The sequence below is a fragment of the Chiroxiphia lanceolata genome, chromosome Z (assembly GCF_009829145.1).
Source record: "Chiroxiphia lanceolata isolate bChiLan1 chromosome Z, bChiLan1.pri, whole genome shotgun sequence".
NCBI classification, from domain to species: domain Eukaryota; kingdom Metazoa; phylum Chordata; class Aves; order Passeriformes; family Pipridae; genus Chiroxiphia; species Chiroxiphia lanceolata.
Window position 1 is genome coordinate 51,146,163 of NC_045671.1, and position 25,879 is coordinate 51,172,041.

Sequence of the window (25,879 nt, forward strand, 5' to 3'; positions counted from 1 at the left end):
TGTTTGGACAATGCTCTCAGGCACATAGGTGATTTTTGGAGTGTCCTTCACAGGGCCAGGAGTTGGACTTGATGATCCTGATGGGTCCCTTCCAACTCAGTATATTCTGTTTCTGTGATCTTATAATTACTATTCATCTTGTCCCCACTTCCCTTCAGTGGTGATATTCCTTCTTGTTGCCACAACTTAGTGAAGTCTGTGTCAAGGCGAGATGTCCATCTTTTTGAATAAAAAATAAGCAATACATAAGAAAACAGGAATAATTTTCAATTTATCACATAACACCTTTGCTTCAGAGAGGTGTTTTTCTAAAAAAAAAAAATAAAAGTTTGGGCTCAAGTCCTGCTGGATGCTAACACAAATCTGGTTTCCCTAGAGTTTGCATTGACTACCCCATTCAGACTCCCTAAGGTGTGATGTCTGACCTCTGCAGTGTCGTGTGATCCCTAACAAGAGACTCCCTACTGATGCCCAGCACTCACAAAAGAGTCTCAAAGCTGCTTACAGCTGATGTAAATAATGCTTTCTCTCTAGGTTGTCTGATTTGCCCAGTAGTTGGATTGGCACTGTAGGAGAGCTGCACAGACCCATTTTTACCTGTCCATTCCTGAGGATGAATCCTTGCAATATTATGGCCAGCTGGGAAATGGCTTATGACAGGACTGTACTCTGGAGTCTGAGTTTTCATTTTAAAATACAATCCTACAACTTCAGGGTGGAGAAATAGAAGCAAATCACAATTTCAGCTTTACTGCAATATAGTAGGGGTTTTTTTATCATTCAGTTAAGAGCTTGACAGGTCTCTGATATCTGTGAGCTCCTTGTTCATACCAGTATGAGGCTTTGAGAAATTCATGCCAATTCAACCCAATTCATGGGTTCTGGCTCTTTTTCCTGCTGCCTGTTTCCCCTAAGATATTTGCAGAATTGACCCAGATATGTTACTTTGCCCTGCATGTCTTTGCAGTCTGAGTACAGAAAGTCTTTAGTCAAGTAGACTTTAAACCCAGTTTTTCTGTCGGAATGCTGAAGATTAGTGTTCTGTGTGTTCCCTACTAGATTTAGGCTGAACTCTAAACTGGATTATAGTAATTCTCCAAGTACTCCTGTTCGTTTCTTGCAGCTACTGTAAGCCCTTTTCTTAACCACTCACTTCTATGCAGAAAGCCACTTTTTACTTTCAGACCCTTTGTTGTGTGTGGTCGCTTTGCCGCTGTTCCCTTAAATCTAGCATGAGACTTGCCTTAAGTCACCACCTCTGCGTTATCATCATCGTCATCATCAGGGCAAGGAAATGAAGTGTTTCAACTCAGGAGAGGACTTTGAAAGCAGGTTGGAGTGTATGTATCATCTGCAGAGAAAAGTGATGGATGCATTATCAACCTCTTCCAACTTAATATGCACTTTTTGATGGATGGCAGTCAGGCCCCTGCCACTGTACTCTCCCCATCTACACTAGAATGTTGGATATGCACCTCTGGGAATAACTACATGTGTCTCATGAAACTACAAGTTGTTTCTCTACTTCTGTCTTACATTAGCTCAGTTGGTCAGAGCATGGTGCTAATAAGGTTGTGGGTTTGACCCCTGTGTGGGCCATTCACATAGGAGTCGGACTTCATGATCCTTGTGGGTCCCTTCCAACTCAGAATATTTTGTGATTGTGAGAATTTCTCTGCAGTTCATTTTCACATGTCGGCAGAACTGCAGAGCACAAATTGTAGCTAGATAAGGAAGTTTCTGTGTTTGAGTTTGAAAAAGTGATTCCGTCTGTACCCCTGAACAAAGTCTGTGGCAGGAGTACTCAACTTCTGAGTTCTTTAAATACTTGAACCTCGCTCTGGAACTTAGATTTACAACACTGTTTGTGTACTAAATGTTGTACTTAATGCCTGATCTATGCTGTTGCTTTAGGGTAGTTACAGTTCTAGGATCCTTATCTTTTTGGCATATTTAATGCATTTTTCTTTGTTTTTCATCAAAGTTATTGCTCAGAGCACTAATGACCCAATTCCTTTCCTCACTTGTTTACAGATGAGGTAAGTCTGTAAAGAACAGATAAACCACTACTACTAAGACATTACTTAATGCTCTTTGATAGTCTGCATTGGCTGGCATGCTCGGAATGATTTTATTATACACATCTGAAAACTTCTGTCTTCAAGTGGAATCACCATAAATCTTTACTGCTTGTTAGAGCCCATGCAGTTTATTAATTCACATTGATTGTTCTGGGTTAAAAACTCAATCTTTCTGCTAGCACAACAAAATCCAAAGGGTTTGCTTTCTGGTTTTGTTAGGATACCTTCTGCTGCCTGGTAATTATGAAGCCTTTGCACAGAGAAAATGGCAGTTAAAGGTATCACAAAAAATTATACTGATCACTGAATTCACAGAATCACAAAATCAAGTCTCTTGGAAAAGAAGTCTGAAATCATCGCGTCCAACCTGTGACTGAACAACACCATGTCAATTAGATCATGGCACTAAGTGCCACTCCAGTCTTTTCTTAAACACTTCCAGGGATGGTGACCCCACCACCTCCCTGGACAGTCCATTCTGATGTTTATTCACCCTTTCTGTGGAGAAATTCCTCCTGATGTTCAACCTGAACTTCACCTGGCACAGTTTGAGACTATGTCCTCTCAACCTGTTACTTGTTGCCTAGGAGAAAAGGCCGAGCCTCACCTGGCTAGGAACCTCCTTTCAGATAGCTGTATTGAGGTTGTAGAGCGATAAGGTCACCCCTGGGCCTCCTTCTCTCCAGGTCAAACAATCCCAGCTCCCTCAGCCTCTCCTCATAGGACTTATCCTCTAATTCATCATTCTCTGGGCTGTATTTCAACATTTTGAAGGAATCTCGATCAAATATTGGCACAAATATTTAAATAAGTAAACATTTCTTTAATGTCATAGGTTACAGATAGTGGTAGAACTGGGGAATTTAGCTGTTTGCTCTTGTTGAAGAATGCTTGATTTGTGTTAAGTAAGTTTCTGTTTATGTTTAAAAAGCTTTTGAAATTGCTTCAATTCAATATTCTTTCATCTCACACCAGACTTCATATTAGAATAGCTCTTCCAACCAATAAATGAAAACTGATCCCGTAGTCTTCTGAAGATCTCTCTTCCTATACATAAACCTCAGGGGTGTTTTTTTTGAGACGGTAGACGGCATGCCCTCTACCAACAGAGGTACTGGTAAGAATCATAACCATTGGTTATGATAGGGTTCTCTTGGTTATTTCTTTTTAAAGAAGATAAATAAGTATTTATAGAATCATAGACTCATAGAATGGTTTGGGTTGGAAGGACCCTAAAGGTTATTTATTTCCAACACCCCTGCCATGGGCAGGGACATCTTGCACTAGAGAAGACTTCCCTGCAGTGTGTGGACTGCACCACTTAGATTATCCTTCACAGTTGATTAGTCATATAGAGAAGCATGGGAGACCTCTCCTACCATGCTTAAAATATTACTCATGGCTGCACAGTGACTGCATCCTGACCCCAGTTTATGGTGGGTCTGGCCTACCCTGTGTTCTGATTCCTACAGGGTGAAATCTCCAGTAGGTGTGCAGGTGGAAGGAGAGCTGCCTGTTACTCCAGCCAGCATCCAGATTCTAGGGAGTGATTTTATCTTTCTCAATCTTCAGAAGTAGAAAAAATTTGTGTGTACTTATTGCAGGAAACTAACACCTGAACATTAAGAAAAACTCTATCAAGAAATGTAGGAAGTGAGAAACCACATCATTAAAAGATTTTCTCGATTACCCCTCCGAAGTGTACATACCTCCTGTTTTAGAAGCCCATAGAGCAAATTAATGTGTCATGGCAAATCTGCTCAGGGGCTAATCTGAGCTTCTAGGTAGGAAATAATATGAGACAGATCTTACCGTAGAAAATCAACATCTGTCAGAGGAGCTTGTTTTGTACCTGCCAAATCAGTACATTCAGAGCCCTGAGATCTGTCTGAGTACTTGAACCTGGAAAAGACTGGAGGTATATTTTTGATGGTTTCACGAAGAAGCTTTTTCATCTTCTATTTGCATCATTACAATAAAAGTATTGTGTTATTGAGAATCTTGCAGTCGGACTGGGGAGGTCTGACTTGTGTTTCATAATGACTAATGAAGCAACGTGCATCTTTGTCGCAGATCTAAATGGAGGGAAATCAGAAACTCTCTCTATAGGGTCCTATGCCATTTGTCTAAATCTGTATATAAAACTAAATGGGTTAGGACCTGCTAAGAGCCTCTTAGTCCTTATTTTTCCTTATTTACAAAAAAAAAAAATTAAAATCAAGTATAACTTCTCAGTGAGTATCACTCAAAACATTCTTTGTAAGGAACAGCATGATTGAAGCAGAGGAGAAACAGTGTTAGAGGAGTCCACAGAGTTGGGTACTTGTGTCAGACCTGTTTTGAGGAGGGTGTGAGCTACCCCAGCCTTTCCCAGCAGCCATCTTCAACTGCATGGCCAACTGTGTGCTGCTGTGCTCTGTGCCATGGTGCCTCATCCCCTCCTACGCCAATCCTGCACCCTCAGATTGCTGGCTCAGAGAAGCATGAAAAGTCCCTGAGCCTAAACATGGCAAGCAGAAAGGTCAGAGACTGAACCCAGCGAGAAGCCAACTGCCATCCTGCTCAGCTGGGGGAAGGGAATGAGTAACATACAGTTGCTGATGTCTAATCACTGTGAAAATGGTTGCCAGTTCTGCTGCTGCTTAATAAGGTGTAAACATCTTTACACAAAGGTGCCACGGGTCACTGTTGTAAATACAATATCAGCATTTCAAGGGATTTTATTTTAGTTAGCTGTTTGGCTTTTCTTACTAAGGCAGTTTGCAGTGACATAGAATCAACATAGTTAAAGCAAATAATTCATAAACACAAAAATATCTCTAAAATACACAATGCATGTAAAGTATAGAGTAAGACTTTGGAACTGCTGTTCATAAGGTACCTGTTTTTTAATATTAATGTCACTGACTTAACTGAAGGCAGAAATAAAGCTAAACCCACATGTATGGTTTTTTTTCTGGTGTCAGTTCTAAAGCGCTCCTCTCAATTAAACCATTTACTGATCAGTGAAGTCATTTTGCATTCACAAAAACTCACAAAGAAACTTTAACTGGGTTTTTTTAGCAATATTAATACATAATAAGTATAAATAATAATAATAAATAAATAATAAATGAAAAGTTAGTTATCGAACTTTTCATTTGACCCAGTTAAATACTGTGTTTTGAATCTTCTAACTTATATAACCTTTTCCTCTGTGCTCTGCAACATGTTGTGTGTTGTATTGTTACTTTTTCCAGGAAGACTAACTTAGAATTTTTGCTAGTGTTCATGAATCTCTCCAAGTTTTTGCACATCCTTTGTTGATATTTTTGTCCTAACATTTAATATCAGAACACAAAACACAAGAACATTTGGCTCACATCAGTGCTGTCCTGTCCTACCGAGCAGCAACAAAAAGTATGATTCATATGCACTATTATTAAGCAGTGTCCCTGTGTTCAAGGAGGGAACTCCTTTTTTACCCATATAAAGTAAATTCAAAGCAGAAAAGAGCAGTTCAGTGAGGACATGAGAGTTTTAATATGTTTGTTGTCCTGCGTTATTGTTCATTGCAATTAAGTCCAACAAAGGGAACAGCGCTTTAAATTATGCCTTTGATACTATTCCTGTATTGAGATTGGGTAGGGGCGTTGCCTGTCTTTCCCGGCCCCGGCCTTGCTGTTTATTCTCCACCGCGGGCTGCAGGATCGTCCCCCCAGGGGGTCTCTGCCGTGGCACCGAGTGGTGGCCACGCCGCCTCTTTCTCTGCCCGCGGCAGATTTCACGCAGGGCTCTGCTGTGTGCTTGCAGCTCGTGCTGTCCCAGCCCTGCGGGCTCTCACTCCCGCCCGAGCCGCGCAGAGCTGTGTCGCCGGGCCAGCCCATATAGCCGCCCCGGGGTCGGGCCGACCCCCTGGCCGTTTCTTGCCCTGTTCTCTGTGCGGCTTCGGTCCGGTCCCGGCTCCGGCGGGGCTCCGCAGAGCCGCCCCAGTGTGCGCTCCCCCGCCGACGCCCACATGCGCCGCGAGCCTTGCGGATGGTCCGTCCCGCCGCCACCGAAGCCGCCGCGGAGCCGCGTCCGGGCTCACACCGTGTCCTGTCCCGGCACAGCACACCCTGCGCAGCGGCAGCTGCTGCTGTTGCCGTGGCCCCGGGCCACACCATGCGTTCTCTAGCCGGGGCTCCGCCATGCCAAGCTGGGTCGGGTCCGCGCTCTGGCCGCACGGGACCCAGTGCTCCACGCCGCCGCACGCCGCGAGCCCGCACCGTGAGCCTTTGCAAGCCCCACAGCTGCGCTTCCCGCGCCGCCGCTGCTGACAAGTACCGCAAACAGTGCTTTTTCAAACCCCGCGCCGCTTCGTTGGCCCGTAGGCATTGTACCTGGTGTTTATTTAAGGGATTTTCGCCCTGCTTCTGCGGAGCGCAGCGGGTCCAACAGACTCCTTTAACAGCAGCACAGAGGCAGCGCTCTGTCCCTGTGCTGCATGAGTGCTTGACTTTTTTCAGAGGGGGTAAACCCAACTCCCTCGTGTGTCCTCTGTTGTTTCACTGCTTACTGAACTAACATGCTCTAAGCGCGGTTCCTCAAGCTGGGACACTCGGCAAGCTGACTGTGGGCAAAACGTCGACTCCCAGCCCGCGGCACGGCCGCCACATGGCTGCAGCTCGGCGGTGCCTCGTGGACTCAACATCTGTCTCTCCCTAACAACCACGTGGTCCGCGCCACGTGCTCGCTTCTGCCCGCGCAAAACCCAGCCCGTTGTCTTTTGTTAGGGTCTCCCGGTGTGCACGCGGCTTTACCCCACCCCCACATCTGCTCCCGGTGTCTGGGGGAGTGCTTTGTCTGTAAGGGCTCATGGGGGGAACAGAAGGTTTAAATTTTTTCTCCGTGGACGAGTTTAAGTTTCTTTGTGAGATTTTTAAGGTGTCCACATCTTCTATCTTTGTTTTCTCTGGAGCTGTCTCTCCAAATTTTTTCCAAGCAGTCACCCTAAGGATTTTGCTTAGCAGAAGTCCTGATACAGTTATTTCTATCATTTCCCTTGAATTTTAGTTTCCCATGCCAGCTTCTTACCTTGAGTTCTCTGTAGCTTTACCTTTCTTTCAAACCTTGCTCTGCCAGGTCTCTCATGCAGACAATACTTAGGTTCTCAGAGCTCCCACGCGGCTCTGCTGCACGACGTTCCAGTCCTTTTTGCGCTGGTATTCAACGTCCTTTCTTTAACGACGTTTTCTGCCTGCTTTTAGCTCGGTATTTGAAGTCTGGCTTTTTTTCCGGAGAGCGTTTCTCAGCTTTTAAAACAAGCTCGTTCGAACGCTACCGTAATTCTCCTTGTTACAAGGCAGTCTCTAATCATCCTTGATACAGGGAGTGGCCCCACTTCAGGGCACTAGATATTGCTTTATTAATATAATAAGCAAATAAAACATACAGACACGACTTGCTTAGGGGTTCACTGCCAAATCCTCTTTATTCAAATGAGACAACAGCTTATATATGGGTTAAGACATCACACCATGTGACCTTAACAACCAGTTAAGGCACTTCACTGCAGGTATGATAGAGCACTTGCGAAACTACACGTCCCAGGGTGCTGTTTGGTACCCTTCCTGAAACCCAGCTCCTACAATGAAATGACCACTGTTAGGATCCATTTCTGTAAGACGTATATAAAGGCATTTCTATCTAGAGGAAGACAAGGTCTAAAGCTTTGTGAGTTCGTACTGTGAAACAGTAATTTACAGAAATTGCAAAAATGTGACATGAGTATATTGACATGATCCTGTTCTAGAGGAGTTGACCGGTTGCTCTTCAGGTTTCTCTGGGTGGGGAGGATCTTTTTCAGCTACAAGAGGCAGAGTGCTTCCTGCTGGAATGAAAAAGTGAAACTATTGTGAGGAGATGTATTAGGCCCTAGCCCTGTGCTCTCCTTCAGGGCTAAATGTTTGTTGTTCCTCTGCTTGATGCTTTTATATCTACTGGGGTTAGCCCTCTCCACAGCTCTTTCCCTAGAGCATTGCAAGGTGTTCTCTTTCTTTTTTCTTTACCCATCACAACATACTGCCTTTTCAGCACTTCTTGCAACTGGGAAAGATAATTACCCTCAGATTAGAATTGGACTTGATGATCCTTGTGGATCTCTTCCAGTTCAGTGTATTCTGTGATTTATTCTCCCTCTGTGAAAATATTTTTCACTTCTTAAAACTATAAATTATGCTTTACTACTTTATTGTTTTATTTTTACCATTTGTTTTACTTATCACTTAGGGGATTTAACATTTGCAGTATCTGTGCTGAAAGTTCCTGTTTTCTATTTTTGAACAAATTGTATAGCTAATGCATGAGATACACTTAGGTGTTCGTAAAATAATTTTTTCAGTATTTACGGCATTCAGGCTGAAGAATTTGGACAGAACATTAAGACAGACTGGTTTGGGTGGAATGTGGTAAATCAATTACCTTTAGATTTCAACAGAAAAACCATCATGTCCTCGTCATTGGGTGTTGTGCATTCTCTGAAAAGGAATACATTAAGTGATATGGTTTGCCATAAAATGCAAAGGAAGAAGTCTTATTTAAGTTGTTTGTTTTTTTAAAAAAACAAAAGGTATTATTCTTTCCTCACAATGCTTTGAATTCATGAGTTTCGTTGCACTTCTGTTGAATTGCTCTGAAGAATTGTCACATTAGCAACTTTAATATAATACTTTCCAAACAAGTTCAAGTCAGTTTTCAGTCAATCTCACTGTCTGCATACCCAGCCTGTAAGTCAACAGCCTATCATCTTTTGGGAGATAAAGTCAAAAGTCTTACGAAAGTCCAGGTAGACAATATCTGCTGCTCTCCCCTCGTCTACCAGGCCCGTCATTTCATCATAGAAGTTTACCAAGTTGATCAAGCATGACTTTCCTCAGTGAAACCATGCTGGTTACTCCTGATGATTTTCTTATCCTCAGTATGCCTGCAAATGGTCTCCACCATGAGCTGCTTTGTTACTTTCCCATGGATGGAGGTGAGGCTGACCTGGGTTCTCTTCCTTGCCCTTCTTGAAGATGCAGGTGACATTTGCGTTCGGCCAGTCTTTGGGCCCTTCTCCCTGTTACTGTGGTTGGTCAAAAATTATCTACCAGCTCACTCAGCACTGGTGGGTGCATCCTATCAGGTGCCGTGGTCCAGTTTCCTTCCACCAAGAGTACACCTTCCTTGCTCCCACCTTACCCCTGGTCTCTGGAACCTGGAATTCCTGAAGGCTGGTCTTACTAGAAAGGTCTAGAGCAAAGACAACATTTAGTACTTCCACGTTTTGTTGCATTGTAAAGTTAAGATTTGTTTCCATGTGTCATGTGATGTATCCCCACTTTAATGTCTAACATATCTTAGCATTTCAGCACTTACCATGACAAGCTAGAATACTACTGCTCAGTATTGCACTTACTTATTCTTCATACATAATTCTTATTTCAGGTTTCAGACAAGCTACTTCTCTCTTGGCTGTTGTTTACTTGATTAGTATGGAATTTCTTTGGTCTTTTTTCTCTTTTGTACAATTTTCAAAAGGGACTGTGGTGGGTTGACCTTGGCTGGACACCAGGTGCCCACCCAGCCACTGTATCACTCCCCTTCCCAGCAGGAAGTAATGTAAAATAGTAATGAAGGAGGATTAGTCCAGGAACTCAGATCTGAAAAGAGGCAGACTAATGGGAAAAGACAACTATGAGAGAGTGATGAATGAAGAGAGGTATTGCACTGATCCTAAAGAACTGGTTGGGGGAACAGAAAATAACATGCCCAGGCAAAATGCACCAATGGTAGAAAGAAGAGAAGCACTGAATGGTAGTGAGCTGACATCTAGAAAGGTGTGAATGGTTTTGAGGACTGAAGTATGAAATACAGGAATATTTCTAGAACAAGCTGAACAGTCATAAATTGTAGGCTAACAAAAATTCTGTGCCAAGAGGTAGGTGATTGGAATAAGAAGGAAAGCTGTGTGTACCAGATGATCACTGAGGTATTACTATATATCAGTCCAAAAAACCAATTGTATTCTGGCTTCTTTAAAAGCAGCATGTCCAGCAGGTTGAGGGAGGGGATTTGTTCTCTCCATTCCAGTCTTGTGAGACCCCATCTGCAATCATATTTGGGGTCCCCAGCACAGGAAGGACATGGACCTGTTAGAGTTCGTCCTGAGAGGGGCTACCAAGATGATTTAGAGGGATGGAGCACCTCTCCTGTGAGGAAAAGCTAGGAGAATAGGGCTTGTTCAATCCGGAAAAGAGAAGGCTTCGGGGTGACCCAACTGAGGCATTCCAGTACCTGAAGTGAACCTACAAGAACGATGTAGGTTTACTGTAAGAAACAAGGTAAATTGATCCAGGCAGATGCTGTATGCATGGAACTGAACTGCTTTTGCTGTCCAGACCAGCTTAAGCATCTCTACAGAATTTTGAGTTGTGCAGTGGCTTATTTAACCCTGAGAAATGTAGCCTCAGGGAGAATACTACTGCTGTGAACTCATGATAGTACGAACCCCAGGGAGGAGGAAATCCTGTGTAACCTGAGAGACTTTCCACAGAAATAAAACCAGATATAAATAGACCATGAATAAGTGCAGGCTGGAAACTAGGAGGCAGCTCTCAGCTAGCAGAGGAGTGGTGTTCAGATACAGCCTACTGCTTGGAAACAGCATTACAAAAGTACTTCATACAGGAACATAAAAATTTGTAAATCATCTCATGTTTATAGTTTATATTTTGGTGTTGATGACGTAGGTTGAGTACTCTGGTACTAATTTCATTGAAGTAGTTGCTAGGTAAGTGGCTTAAAGTTTTAAAAGAATTGCAGTATCCTTTGATTAACTGAGTAAATAACTGTCAGATGGGGACCCTGTCAGAGATCTTTTTGCTGTTTAACAAAAGTGCATTGATTCACTTTAATTTTTTTTTCTTCACTTCTTCAAGCAGAATCTTGTCAATGATATGCTATCACCTTAATTTTCAATGTGATACAGAACTGTCACAGTCAAATGAACAAAAGTGTCACCCCGCTACTTAGATAACTTAAGTGACTTGTTATCCCTTAGTTAGATCATTTTGGGTCAAGACTGATCACGTTGAGAAGTACCAGGAAGAAGCACTGTGTTATCATCTCAACATAGAACTACATAGCAGCACACAAAAGTTGTGTGAAAAGCGCTATCTAAGATCGTAAGTTCTCTGTAAAAAGAGCTCTGAACAATTGGTGTTATAAGGAGCATATATTTTGAAGTCCCAAGAGAGAACAACTTGTTCCTATAGGTGGTACATATTTTTCTTATTAAAGTAATAGGTTCCTTATTACAAAAGGTTGCACACTACAGTTAAAGCTGGTTTTGTGGTTGACGGTGTGACTTTGTTTTGTGTGAATATTAAATGTCCAAGATATTTTTATACACCTCTGAAAACAGTAATTGATTGTATATTTTACTTCCAAACTGAAGATTCCCCTCCCTTGTCATTATTGAATTAATTTTGTTTAATTCCAATATGCATGTATTCATTTTTTCCCCTGCAGATTTCGTTTCTGGCCTCTGCTTACATGAGCCAGCATATCTCAGAGGAAAGCTGCTCTGCCCTTGCATCTGTTACCCATTATCTTTACCTCTGCCAGTTCAGCTGGATGCTTATTCAGGTTAGTCTCTTAGTCTTTTTCACTGCTTCCTCAAAACATCTGTTAAAGTAACTGACAGTTAGACTGTATTTCTATTATACTGTAGTGTAAATATATATATATATATATGTATCTGAAATTCAATGCTACTAGAAGGGCAAAACATTAGCTGGCTTTTATTAAACCTAGAGTGTCACAGCTCCAAGGATATATATCTGAACACTATATAAAGACTTTTCCCACTCATATCCATTACAACTGTGTAAGAATGCCCTCATCTCCCTTCATCCTGTAAGTTACTGTCTCAGAACTCTGAAGAACTGTTTTTCTTAGTGTTAATAGTGTTTCTAAGCTTTCTCATTTGGTCTTTTGAAGCAGTCTCTTATAGGTGAAATGTGAATGTAAACTACACTGTAATTTTTTGAGTCAGTAGCATTTTAGTCATTAGACTTGTATAACGTGACACATATACCTTCATATGTTTGCATTAAAATAAGGAGTATATGTATTCATAATTTTTATAGAGTCATGAAATCATTTAGTTTGGAAAAACCCTCTAAGATCATCAAATCCAATGGCTAACCCACTACTACCAAGTCAACAACTAAACTATGTCCCCTCCTTTTCTCCAGGACGAACACATCCAGCTCCCTCAGCCACTCCCCAGTGGCTCCAGGCTTGTGCTCTAGACCATTCACCAGCTCTGTTGCACTTTTGATATACTATATAATAGTAAATGGTGGAAAAAATGGTTGAACTAATGTGGAACACTATGAACAATCAAATTTTTTATGGAAAATTGCATCCAGTTGTAAGTTAGTCAAAATAACAAGCTGTGGGGTTATTTGAAAAATACATTTTCATGGCTTTGTCGAGAAATGTATATTTAGCACCAATACATGAGTTATACTATTTATTTGTCTTTTATTTTAATAGGATATGTCCACAGGACATTTATTATAGCATACAGCTTTATATGTGCAGCTCCATACATTACCATACAAATCCTCCAATATGCAGGCTGTCAGAGCAAACCAAGAATTGCAGATTAGGCTGTACAGCTTTCTCTGCCAGTAACATTCATGTGATATGTGGCATTTTCCTGGGATTATGTCAGGCTCATGTTCACTGAGAACCCTAGCAGCCTCTCCAACAGCTCAACTGTGCTTGTTGGCCTCAGCAAGCTGCAGGTGGAGGGTCTCAATATAGAAATCTGTTTGCTTGGCTAATGATGTTCTCCTAGGTTTACTAGTCTAAATTATTTTTATATTCCTCACAGTTGCTCATTCAGTTTATTCCTAAGTATCTTCAGATCTCTTCAACATTTGCTATTTTGGACAAAGTAATGCTTTTAAGTTACCTTTTTACTGGCATATCTCAAGCTTTGGCCCCTCAGTTTTGAGGGTATTTCAGCATCCCTTCCTACGTGTTATGTTGAGTTGCAAAAATCACTTGCAATGACAAAAAAATTGTATATCTGGTAACAGTTGATCATTTTTATGTCTCTAATTGAAATCTAGTGTTATTTTTTTGAAGTAAATTCTGTCCGAATCCTAAGAACTTGCATGTCCCATTGCATTTAGTGGAGCCTCAGGCTTGTGTTAGACATGAAGACTCTTTGTGCAAATCTGACAGGACAAAGGTGGTTAAGAGGGAACGCATCACAGCCTGTTGATTCATGAGCTGATAAAAGCTGCCACGAGTAAAACTCAGAATGCGGAGGAGTACCCTTTTTGTAGGTGCAGGTCTTCAGCTGTGAATAATTCCTGAACTTTGAAAGACCCAAAAGGAAAGAAATCATCTGAAATACAGATCAACCCAGCCTCAGCTACAGTTCTCTTGACTGGGAATAGGCCCTAAATTTATAAGTCTCATTGCAGAGTGAGTAAGCGTGCCAGGGCATGAAAGGAGTGCTGGGAATATCTCTGTGCTCAAATTGGTCCCCACGACAATAATAGCGAAGCTTGTGGCTCTGAAGGAAAACCAGATGAGTTTGGGAAGTCTAGATGCTTCTGCCTTCTGAATGGCAAATTTAAAAGGCTGGGAAATGAATGTTTGTATTTCTCAGAATGGTATACTTAGTATACATTACTTGATTTGGAAGGCAGAATTAATCACATATTTATACTTAAATGGAACTTAAATACTTCCATCTGGGAAAGAGCAAAAATACAGGAAGAGATTGTGTGTTGCTTGTGCAGCCCTCTGTGAGACTGCACAGCGTGGTGCATATGCTTGATCCCTGACTCTCATCATACAAATCTGTTGGTGACAGGCTTGATCACTGCACACAGAAATAGGTGAATGTGATAATCAAGTACAAGCAGAGTGTAGGTATGTTGAACTGAAACATCCATAAACTCTAGACAATTTTAAGTGATCAAAAGGTGGTGAAGCAATGTTTCCAGGCAACAAAACCCTAGAGGAAAACACAGATTTGACAGTAGAGTTGGACATATGCAGATTCAGTTCTGTGGTCCAGATCAAAGATCTTCATCCTCTAAACTCTCGGATAACTTCCTTACTTTCTTTTTGTAATCTTTCCGTCTACTACATAATGCTAAGTATATTAATTATGCTTAAAATTTTATTTTATATCAGTACTGGTTTATATAAGTACAACAACAGTATCTATAGCTTCATATTCAAAATCTTGTTCTATTTTTAACTTCTTGTGTTTGTAAATTTACGTTCAATTTCAATATTTGTGTTACACATGTACTACTACCAATATATTGGCTGAAATTTAGAAATTGAAAGGACCGCAGAGGTCCCCTGGTTGGTTTTCAGTGTCAGAACAAAGACCACATCGAAACATCCTTACATGACTGATTATTCCTCTCCCTTTGTATTGCATTATTTTGTTTCTTGACTTACACAGGGAGAATTTGTAAGCTGTAGAATGTTGAAATCATTACCTCTTTTTTTTAAGGATGAGACTTTCTTGACTGCAGAAAGAAAGGAGTAAGTAAGGTGCAAATGAGTGTTTGTGCCCACAGAGATAGCTTAGCTTGTAATATTTGCCTTATATTAATATCTGAAATTCAGAAGTCCTCATCCTGACAAATGTCCCTTCATACAACTGGATAGCATAAGCCTGTTTTTTCAAATTCAGTATGTGCTTTTATCTTAAGAGCACACACTAAGGGTGTCTCTTTGTATTCTGTTGTTCTCCCAGGGGCAAATATTTAACATGACAACCATGTTTTAAGAAAAATAATTTTTTTCTTTTAGCATTTTCTAATGTATTGCAAAAAAAAAAAAAGTTACCAAAAAAGTTAAAAGCTGTCTTTTGAGGTTCCCCGTTGCCAATTCTGACACAGAGTAAAATTATGGAAAATATGGACTCTTTGTGCTTTTTTGAACTATTGTTACTGTGAAGTAAGTCAACAATGAAAGTATGAATTCAACAAGCAAACCAGAAACAAAAGTCATGAACTTGCTGTCCCCCATACCTGAATGTGGATTTAATGGTACGTTACATTTTCTGTAAATATGTGTCAGACTTGTAAGGCAGTTACTGATCTTACAGGAACTTTAATGTTCTTTTGGGTTTTTTTAAGAATAATTCATGGATTGCTTAACAGCTTCAAAAAAGGAATTATATGAAAGCATACAAATATAATATGAAACCTCCTGGCAAACCTAAAGAGAAGGAAAATAAAAGTTTTCCTACTGAGTTGGAAAAGACTTTATTTAAAGTATTTGGCACCTATTATCTGCTGGATGTCCACAGATTATCACAAATGCTGAGGCACAGGTTGACCAGAGAAGCTGTGGCTGCCTCATCCCTGGAAGTGTTCAAGGGCAAGTTGGAGATAGGACTTGGAGCAACCTGATTGTTGTGGTTTAGGTATGATATTCTCCAGCTTAGTGCTCCCACTGAAACCATGCATGACTAGCTCACTCCCTCCCTCTCTCTACTCCCTCTGCTGGAGAGGAGAATTGGAGGCACACAAGGTAAAGATCACTATTTGACATAAGAAAAATTTACTGGAAACAGCAATGAGATAAAAAAACAGTGACAGCAACAATACTAGTGACAGAGGGTACAGGAAAGAGGTGAACAATTCACCCAGAAACAATAGTACCCGACCTCTCCCCTCTGGCATGACCTGGAAGGGACTCCACAGAAGTCTCCACAGAAGAGACTCCCTTCCCCCTGCCCCCAGCAATGATGTGAGGTGGTGTTGAGTAATCTCTGGGCCCTGACCATGCCCCCTCCTGTCTACTGCAAAAATTAACCCTGTCCTGACTGGAACCAGGACACTGTTCTAGTGGAAGGTGTTCCTGCCTATGGCAGGATGTGTGGAACTAGATGGTCTTTAAGGTCCCTTCCAGTCTAAACCATTCTATACATCTGTGATTATCACTAAATGTAATGAATGAATGAATGAATAAATAAAGAAATAAACAAAAACATCCCAGGTTTGGGAAGGTAATTTCCATTAATCGCCTCAGTCTAAAAGAAAAAAGCTTCACTGGAGTTCACATTGTCTCTTAAGAGTATTATATGAATAAACAATTATTTTTTGTTCTACATGAGAACAAACTTGTCCATTTGTTCATCCACCTGAACAGGTGGGAAATGGACTGTACGTTTTATTCTTCTGTACAACTGGTTATTGTTGCAGCATGGCAACAGGAAAGGATTTGCCAAAATTAGCTCCACTGTTATTTAATTGAATAAATTTTGGAGCCTCAAAAGGGGTTGAAGATAAGAACATATAATTATCAAAATACAAACATCACTGTGCAGGAAATGGTGAACAATCCAACCTCGCTTACATCTTTACAGCAGTAAGTGTTCTGCTGTGATAAATGAGGTGAGATATGTAAGTGTGGCTAAACAAATACAGAGCAAAGACATGAGGTATGATTTTGTTGAAAGCAGTTTCAGTCAGATGACTGAGAACAGTGTTCACCAGGTTGTCAGAATCAGTAGAACCAACAGTCCTTGAACGTAATGGCATATATCAGTTCAAGGATTTTGCTGCCTGGAAGCGCTTGCAATGAGCCACAGTCTAACCAGGACTACGCAGACATGTAATTGAAGAATCTATTGACATAAGGAGACATGCAGAATTTTTGAGTTGGTTTTCAATCCCATGTAAAAATCAACAAAACAAACAAATCTTTCCACAAACTGTGGATTTTTTTTTTCCAAATGCCATTTTTGTCTGTTTCATATTTTCTTTCTGTGCATGTCCAGCAAGGGAATGAATAGTTTTTCTGTGTTCTTTCAAATTTCACAGGAAAGTTAAAATTATGTGGTAGGATGTTCCTGTGTTCTTTTAAAAAAACCAAACTTTTCCTTTGTTCATATAGCACCAATCACCAAATAAAAACAAGGAAGGACATAATAATTTTTATTTAATTAATATAATTACAAACAATGGACATAGCTATGAAATTTTATTCTCTAGAAAAGCATTTAAAACACTTACTAAACTATTTTTTTTTAAAACAAGTCATTAGCATATGCAATGTGATTTATGATCCATGACAGAAAGTAATGTATATTCATGCTGCATAAGTCACAGAAGGAAATCTGTAATGATAGTTCACTGTTGAGACTTACATAAGTAATCCAGAAACAACTAATTAAATATTTGTACTGCCTTGTTCAAAAGGTGTAGACAAGCCCTTGGCTGAGGTGAATTTGCAAAATTTCATCAACAAAATAATCACATCGCAATGGTCTTTTCACTGTATATGGATTTTACCTATCCTAACAATAAATAGCTGAAAATTAAGCATGTAAATCAACATTATTATATGATACTCTAGTGTAGACCATGGAGAGAGATGAGTGTGCTTGGGTAAGGATCAATGAGTGCTTGAAAGGCGCCTGTCCTGTCTCCGTTGTCTGAGAAGACGTGCTTAGAGGCACAAGCTCAGATTAGATATCCTCTAGACAGAAAAAGACAAAATTAATGCCTTATTCAACCCATATAAAAGGCCAGAAATTATTATGTAGCTTGCAGAGCTGTAGCTGGTATAATATATTTGAAGTGGAGAAAATGAAGAAAAATTTTTCAAAACATATTTTTATTTTGGATAGTTTAGGTGTTTATTAGAAACTAGTGTGTACATGTGCATTAAAAATTGCTCAGCACACATGGAAGTGTTTCTGCTATCAATGTCTTAAAGAAAATGGAAAAATCTAAGCAATGCTCTTAAGTATTTTGTTTTACTTGAAGGGTTTCCTTACTCGTAGTGCCAGTTCTTTCAAGAGGTTTCAGTTATTCAACTTCATTTTGATTTGTGTATGGTTTTAAACTCTTAGTTATACTGTTTGATAATGAGTTGATCATAAGAAGACACAGGCTTTTAAGATGCTTGTGAATTTATGTTCACTTATTTGCAGTTTTTTCTCAAGCTCTTATGCAAATAATTTACAGAATCACAGAACCATTGAAGATTCACGGATGTCTTGAGACTATCTAGTGCAACACTGTAGCTCAGGTTGCCCAGGACCATGGTCATTTTGGTTTTGATTATCTAAGGACAGAGAATCCACAGCCTTTCTGGGCAGCTTGGCCCAATGTTTTACCAAGCCCACAGTAAGAAAGTTTCATGTATATTAACTTGCGCCCGTTGCCTTTAGCCCTGCCACTGGACACCACTGAGGAGAGTCTGTCTCCCTCTTCATCAGTGCCTCCTGTCAGATATTTATACATATGGATAAGATCCCCCTGAGCGTCCTCTTTTCCAGGCTGAGCAGTCATGGCTCTCTCAGCCTCTCCTCCTGGGAGAGGTGCTCCACCCCTTAATCATCTTCATGACCCATTGCTGGACTCACTCCATGTCTTTGTTGTACTGGTGAGCCCAGAACACGGCCCACATTAAAGGAGTTTAATGCGTTTCCTACAAGATACATGGAACAGAACAATAGCATATAAAAAATTAAATACAGGTGAACTTTAGAAATACTATATACCAGTCTTTTATGTGAAGGTATGGATATCCAAGAAGAAAGTGATTTTTGCACCACAAAGCTATTTTTACACATCAGAAATAGTGTTTTCTGCTAAACAGTGTGTCACTTCCTTTCTGATAGCCTAATTCCAAAAATAATAGTTATATAAATAATATATTTCTTTTATAATGTTTCTTTTGATTACTTAAGAGAAGAAAGTGAGGACAAAATATTTATGTTGAAACGTGTTTGTACATACGCATACACTGGGACAGAAATATACTGCATTATGACCTTCAGAATGATTTGCTTTTTGAGATAGCTAACCATCCACCAAGCCTACTGATTGTTATTCTGCATTATTCTTCAGGCTGTTAATTTCTGGTATGTCCTTGTGATGAATGATGAACACACGGAACGGCGTTATCTGCTTTACTTCCTTTTGAGTTGGGGGCTTCCAGCTTTTGTTGTGATCCTTCTTCTAATTATTCTGAGAGGAATCTACCATCACAGCACAGCACAGATTTATGGCCTTGTCTACAGTGATCTGTAAGTATTCCTTTAATAAAGCATGAATTAGGCATTGTACTGTCTGTATTGGTTTGTATTTAATTTGCACACAGAGAAGAGAGTGTGCCCACAGCCAAATGCAGAAAGGAGCAGGGGGATTTCTCATTTGGTGGAAACGAAGCAAGTATGTCACCCATATGCAATACAGCACTTTCCATGCAATTGAGCTTTGCTCCAGTTTCTCCACAGCTCCATTCTGGGACGAGCATTGGCAGAGCTGACTCAAGCATATCTGCGTACTAAGTTATTTATTCTTTTCTGAGACTGTGCAGTTCGATGGTAAAGGACAGAAATGGCTACTGCTGCAGAATGAGCAGAAGAGCATGGTTTTATTCCATTTAATTTCTGTGTTAAAAAAACTAAACACCCCATCTCTTAGGTTATGAAATGTATTTTCTGCTAAACAGTGTTACTACATTATCAAATACATGTCAAATATTGTTCCTGAAGTGATCCTTTTGTAATATTGGATATGTTGTGTTCCAAACTGTTCCAAATTTGAGAATTGCTGTATTGTTGACAATGTTCATAGCCCTTTCAAAGCTATATATGAGCACAGAAAACTGTCCTAATTAAAACAATACATCTTTATAGAACCAGAGACATCTAAGTGAAGATACATAGATAAATATTTTTGCTCTTCCCTACCTCTTTTACTCTGGCCCCTTTTGTGGCAAAGCTAATCTATGATGATAGCTGTTCTAGGATATGAGGCTAATATACTTATTCACTTTGTGTTGCAATTACATGTTTCATGTGCAAGAAACAGTAAACACACAATTTCTTTTTAAAACAAGAGAAGAATGTACAAATTCTCTTTATGAAAACTTCTTATGGGAGTGCTTTCAGAGTAGAGCCAAACTAGGAGAATATCTATCTGTCTTTAATAAAAGACGAACATACAGTGTGTATCATTCCATTATAAGAGAACAAAATTCAGTGAGTTTGTTTTGTCACACAAAGGGAATTAGTGTGAGAAGTAGATACTTGAATTTAATATCTATGTTTAAGTATATGCAAATATATATATATTTGTATCCTTATAGATATTATTTGTATATGCATTTGTGTGTGTATATCTGTACTGTGCATGCTAAGCAGGGATACCTGATTTAGATCTAAATTGGGTAGCACAAGCTGTCTGGCCATGTTATGTGAAGTTTAGTCCCACATTAATAGACACCAGCTCTCAATTCAGAAATGTATCTGAGGTCCACAGCAGCAGACCATTGCTGATGTTTATGTTATAACAGAAAGTACTCCATAGCTCTATACCATCCCACACACATTGATGTTTCTTCACAGAACATAGTGAAAAAGAATGCTGTCTTTTTCTTCATGGTAATATGCTTTTTTGTGCATAGTAAACATAAGAAATGTGCATAACGTCATCGAGTTCTCCAATTGCAGTCAAGCTGTGAGTTCATGGTACATTATGCAGTGAACCACAGTTTTCCAGCTGTTTCACTCTTGATATCCATGTCTCATTCTTTCAAAAACAAGGAAAAATCTCTAAATTCTGATAAAATTATTAAGTAGAGGAAAATTGCTCAGTCCAACTCATTGCCCAAATTAAATATAATTTTTTTCCAGCATTCTGTCACAGTAAGCAAATGCCGGAGATCATCCCAAACTTAGTGAGTATGCAGCTTATTCCAGCTCTGTCAGTGTGAACACTGTAAGAGATATTTGCAAGGATTTTCATAAATAACATTAATGTTAGTTCCTGATTTGAGGAGCATTTTAAGAGTTGCTTCTCATTATACAAAAGGACTTTCAAAGCCAGAATGTAGAAAAGAGGACAGACTGAACTATATCATCTGGTTTGATTTTTCCAAACCAGGATGCAGTAGTGGAAAAAGTGACAAGGAGATTTGCAAATTCAAGGTCATTACATACTGACTTCAAAATCAGCCTCAGAAATAGTTTGAGAACAATGGTGTGCTGGTAAGGACTCATTTCATGTGAGATCTGGAAGACTGGTGCAAGCATTTTAACTCTCTCCTAAGTGATCACTCCTTCAGGCAACTCATTTTTGCATTACTGTGGTGTCTGACCAACTGTTTTCTTCCTAACCAGAATGCCATGGGCACAATTAGTTGCCAACAGTATGGCCATGCTGAAACAAGTCCATTTTATACTTATCCCAAACAAAAAATTATTTGAGCTATGTTGAATTTTATGCTTTATAGAAAGTATTATGACAGAGTCTTCCTCCAAATATGATAAATTCTGCACAAAAACACATTTATTTTCTACTGGGACTCCTATGTTACAGTAAAAAAAGTAGTATACTGTTGATTATTTTCATAATGAGCAGTGTTTATGGTATGAACTGCACTCTTTGGCATTTTGTGAAAATTTTTTTATACTGGTGAATTTGTCTGTATAAATGCCACCAAGTAGCATTTTTTTTTTTTAAGATTTTAAAGAGCTACATTCCAGATGAGGGCTCTTTCACTCCTCCTTTTGCTAATTCCCCCTTGCTCAGCTGCGAAGGTGAAAGTCTCTTTGAATAAGACCAAAAAAAGAGGCATTGAATGAACGAAGTAATGAGATGGACATTTGCATAGGATGGCTTTGAGTGGAGGAAGAGTGGTCTGGGTATCTGTGAAGGCGAATGTGGAGGTTCTATGAATATCTGATACAACACCTTTACTTAGGAAAGTAATAAGATTTGATCCACTCTTAAAAATATGTATTAGTCCTCATGTCCTCTTTTATAAAAGAATAGTGAGTTATGTCAGATTCATGTGTCTGTAACTACCTAATTTCTGTGTGTAATAACCATTGGCTCAATCACATCATGAAACTTAAAAGCAGGAGTTTTCTCTGTGTGTAGCTGACTTGTAGAAGGGGCTTGGATAGGCACTTGCCATCTATCCTGCTTTTTGCTTTTTGTGGTAAAAGTCTTAGATGACAGTTAGTCTTTGTAAATGAAAAGTCTAGTGTGTCTCTCAGGTATATTGTCTACCCTAGTCTCTAGTAACTATGCACTAAAATGCTTCCTTGCTTAAGAACTACCATGATGACTGAAGCGTTAGTGGATTTTAGTGAAAAGGGGCAGGTGTCAATTCCTTTCAGCTGGCTAGTAACTGGAATTTAAGTTTGAACTAAATGGTTTAAAATCACTCTAAAAAAGTGTATTATCCTTCTATATTTCTGAGATTTGTGTGATACAGACAATTACAACCCCTGTTTGAATTTGCTGTAATCTCTGTTTAAATTATCTTCGAAGGACATAAAGTCTAATGTTTAGGTCCACACTGTTTTAAAAAAGTATTTCCTTTTGTCATTTCCTATTACATTGAATGTCACCATGACTTCGTGTTGTGAGGCAAGTAGAGACCTCAGGATAACCTTTCTCTTCCATTTGTTTTGGTTTTGTCCAGAGAAGGGCAATGAAACTGGTCAAGGGTCTGGAACACAAGTCTTACAAGAAGCAGCTGAGTGAACTGGGGTGGTTCAGCCTGGAGAAAAGCAAACTGAGGAGGGACCTTCTCACTCTACAGCTACCAGAAAGGAGATTGTAGCCAGGTGGGGGTTGGTAACAAGCGACAGGACAAGAGGAAACAGCCTTAAGTTGTGCCAAGAGAGGTTTAGATTGGATATTAAGAAAACTATGCTCATGGAAAAGATTATAAAGCATTGGAGCTGGCTGCCCAGGCCAGTGGTGAAGTCACCATCCCTGTAAGAATTTAAAGATATGTGGATGTGTCACCTGGGGACATGCTTTAGTGGTGAGCTTGACAGTACTGGATTAATGGTTGGGCAGGCCTTTTCCAACCTAAAGAATTCTGTGATTCTGTGATTGTCTCTTTCAGGATTATAAACCAAAACCATAATCTATATTTCTTTACAGAAATTTTTAATGCCCTTGCACACTTTAACAACCTCCTTCTCCTTTTCAGAAGAATATTTCTTATTAAATAAAGAAAAAATCATGAACACAACAAGACAGGAGTTCAGCTTAATATCAAATTCCAAATCTCACTGTAGTTCCCAAACTTTAGACAGTTCAGCATTTGCAGTTGTCTTGGTATATTCAGCTAGACTGCCACGGCTTCATTAAGGTTCTGAATATGAGTTTAATCTTAACAATACAGTTAAACAGCGTGGTATTTTTTCTAATAGATCTCTTAAAGTACAAAGACACAGTTAACCTGGTATGGTGGAAAACATGAGGCAAATTCAAACTGTAGATATTGCCAAAGAGATTTATAATGCAATGGAGAGGTGAAGAAAGAGAGGAATGTGAAGATTTACATAAAATCTAGCTCTCACCAGTTTCATCCTGGTCACTTGTAATTATCTTACATTTACAGAACAAAGAAACAAGCAGAAGATCTAAAACAGAAATCCTTGACAGTAAAGTATCTGTCTAATTTCTCCTGTAACCCTGAAAATTTCAATACCTTTTGAAGCCAGTGGAACCACACCTATTTGCAGGGTTTTGGCTTAACTCATCTGTTTCTGATACCAGAGTTCAGAATTATTTAATGATAAGTATATCAGTTTTTGTTCAGAAACATGAGTTTAAAGGTTAATTATGCTACATTCACTGGATTTGTACCTAAGAGACTGTCCAGAACTGTAAGACATGTTACAAAAAAAATGTACTACTCTAAAATTGTCCAGAATCACAGATCAGAGGAGCTTGAACTTTTAACTCAATTAGGTGATTTAAATCTCCTACCTATAGTAGCATGTTTTTTATAAACTCAAGAACTACTCGTTGCAGCTTTAAGCTTTGAGTCTGACTACATCTTCTTGAAAACAAACTCCCCTAAGAAGGTCAAAGGACTTTTTTTGTTAGAATTTAAGCTAAAACAAGTAACCTTTGAAATGAGAAAACTGAAAGTGATTAAACTTGACAGAATAAAAATTCAAAAGTTTCTAAGCAAGTATCTCTCTGCCTACTGTATGCACGCAAAAGCTGGTCAAGCTGTTTTTCAGGCATGACTTTAATCATGCTTTAGCCTACCTTTTTTTCATTGTAGAAAATTCTGTAATTTCTTCTAGTTCCCAGAAGGTGGTGGGTTTTTTTTGTTCATGTTCCCCTAGCAATCAGTGTTTGGCTCAGTACTGTTTAATGTCTTCATTGAACTGAATGAGGGAATTGAGTCTACCAGAAGCAAATTTATGAATGACACCAGGTTGGGTGGGAGTGTTGATCTACTGGAGGTAGGAAGGTTCTGCAGAGGAACCTGGACAGACTGATTAGATGGGCCAAATCCAACAGGATGAGGTTCAACAAGACCAAGTACCAGGTCCTACACTTTGGCCTTAACAACCTTCTGCAGTGCTACAGGCTGGGGGAAGAGTGGCTGGGAAGTGACTCAGAGGGAAAGACCTGGGAGTGCTGGTTGACAGCAGCTGAACATGAGCCAGCAGTGTGCCCAGGTGGCCAAGAAGGCCAATGGCATTTTGGCCTCTATCAAAAATAGTGTGACCAGCAGGACTAGAGAAGTGATTGCCTCCCTGTACTCAACACTGGTGAGGCCACGCTGTGTCCAGTTCTGTGCCCCTCAATTCAGGAAGGACACAGAGGTACTGGAGCGTGTCCAGGGAAGGCTCTGGAGCACAATGAGGAGCGACTGAGGGAGCTGGAGTTGTTTAGCTTGGAGAGGAGAAGGCTCAGGGGAGACCTCATCACTCTCTACAACTCCCTGAAAGGAGGTTGTAGCCAGGTGGGTGTCAGTCTCTTCTCCCAGGCAACCAGTGATAAGATGAGAGGACACAGTCTCAAGCTGCACCAGGGGAGGTTTTTCACAGAAAGAGTGATTAGATGTTGGAATGGGCTGCCCAGGGAGGTGGTGGAATCCCTGGGTTTGTTTAAGGAAAGACTGGGCGAGGCAGTTAGTGCCATGTTCTAGTAGACAAGGTGTGTTTGGTCATAGGTTGAGCTTGATCTCAGAGGTCTTGCCCAACCTAATCGGTTCTGTGATTCTGTCTCAGACATGTATGTCTGTTACTCGCTCTTTTCCGTCCGTCAATTCCTCCAGGTTCTATGAGTGTCTCTGTTATAGCAGGATCATTTATTTGCATAAGGGAAAAATGATTTCCTCTCTCAAGAGAATCCCCCTTATAGATTAATTTTCTTCTTTAAAATTCCCTGTGGCAAATAGAGTACAGAATAAGCACATGTGCCTTTACAATACTTTAAAATCATAGAAATACACATGTATTTGGTTTCAGTGATAGTGATATGATAACATCATCAGCACAAAAAAGGTAAGCTAAATGTTCTCATGTCTTGTTTGTATCATATCATCTGTCATGATCATATCTGTGAGAAATAATGTAAAAGATTGTCCACTGAAATTCCTTTCTAGAAAAAAGCAAATACTTCTATCTCCTCTACAGTCTAGACCCAAGGCAGAGTTTTTTGCAGGAAAGTCACTGAATCTGTGACTGTGCAACCACGTTCATGGGGTGAGAAAACAGAAGGCTAAAGAAAGCTGGAAATTATGAACTTTTTGCTGTGACTAAGCATTACAGCTGTTTATGTTGCTTACACTGCAGTTTCTCCAAATCAAGCTCTTACACGTGGGGATGGCTCAGGGCACAAAGTAATGTCTAGGAGCTATGGCCAATATGATTTGGATAAGAAAGTCCACAGAATACACATTTCAGTACCAGGCATGTTGCAATGGGTCAAGGGCACCTTGTGCCATGG

General features: G+C 39.9%; 1 protein-coding gene across 1 annotated transcript in view; it reads left to right on the plus strand.

The window, feature by feature from the left end:
• The window catches only part of ADGRV1 (adhesion G protein-coupled receptor V1), a 266,178-nt gene that overhangs the window by 176,122 nt on the left and 64,177 nt on the right, over window positions 1-25,879 (plus strand). The window contains exons 90-91 of the mRNA XM_032674825.1: window positions 11,613-11,729; window positions 19,001-19,179. Of these exons, the coding sequence (XP_032530716.1) occupies window positions 11,613-11,729; window positions 19,001-19,179 (296 nt within the window). The remainder of the gene's footprint in view (window positions 1-11,612; window positions 11,730-19,000; window positions 19,180-25,879) is intronic.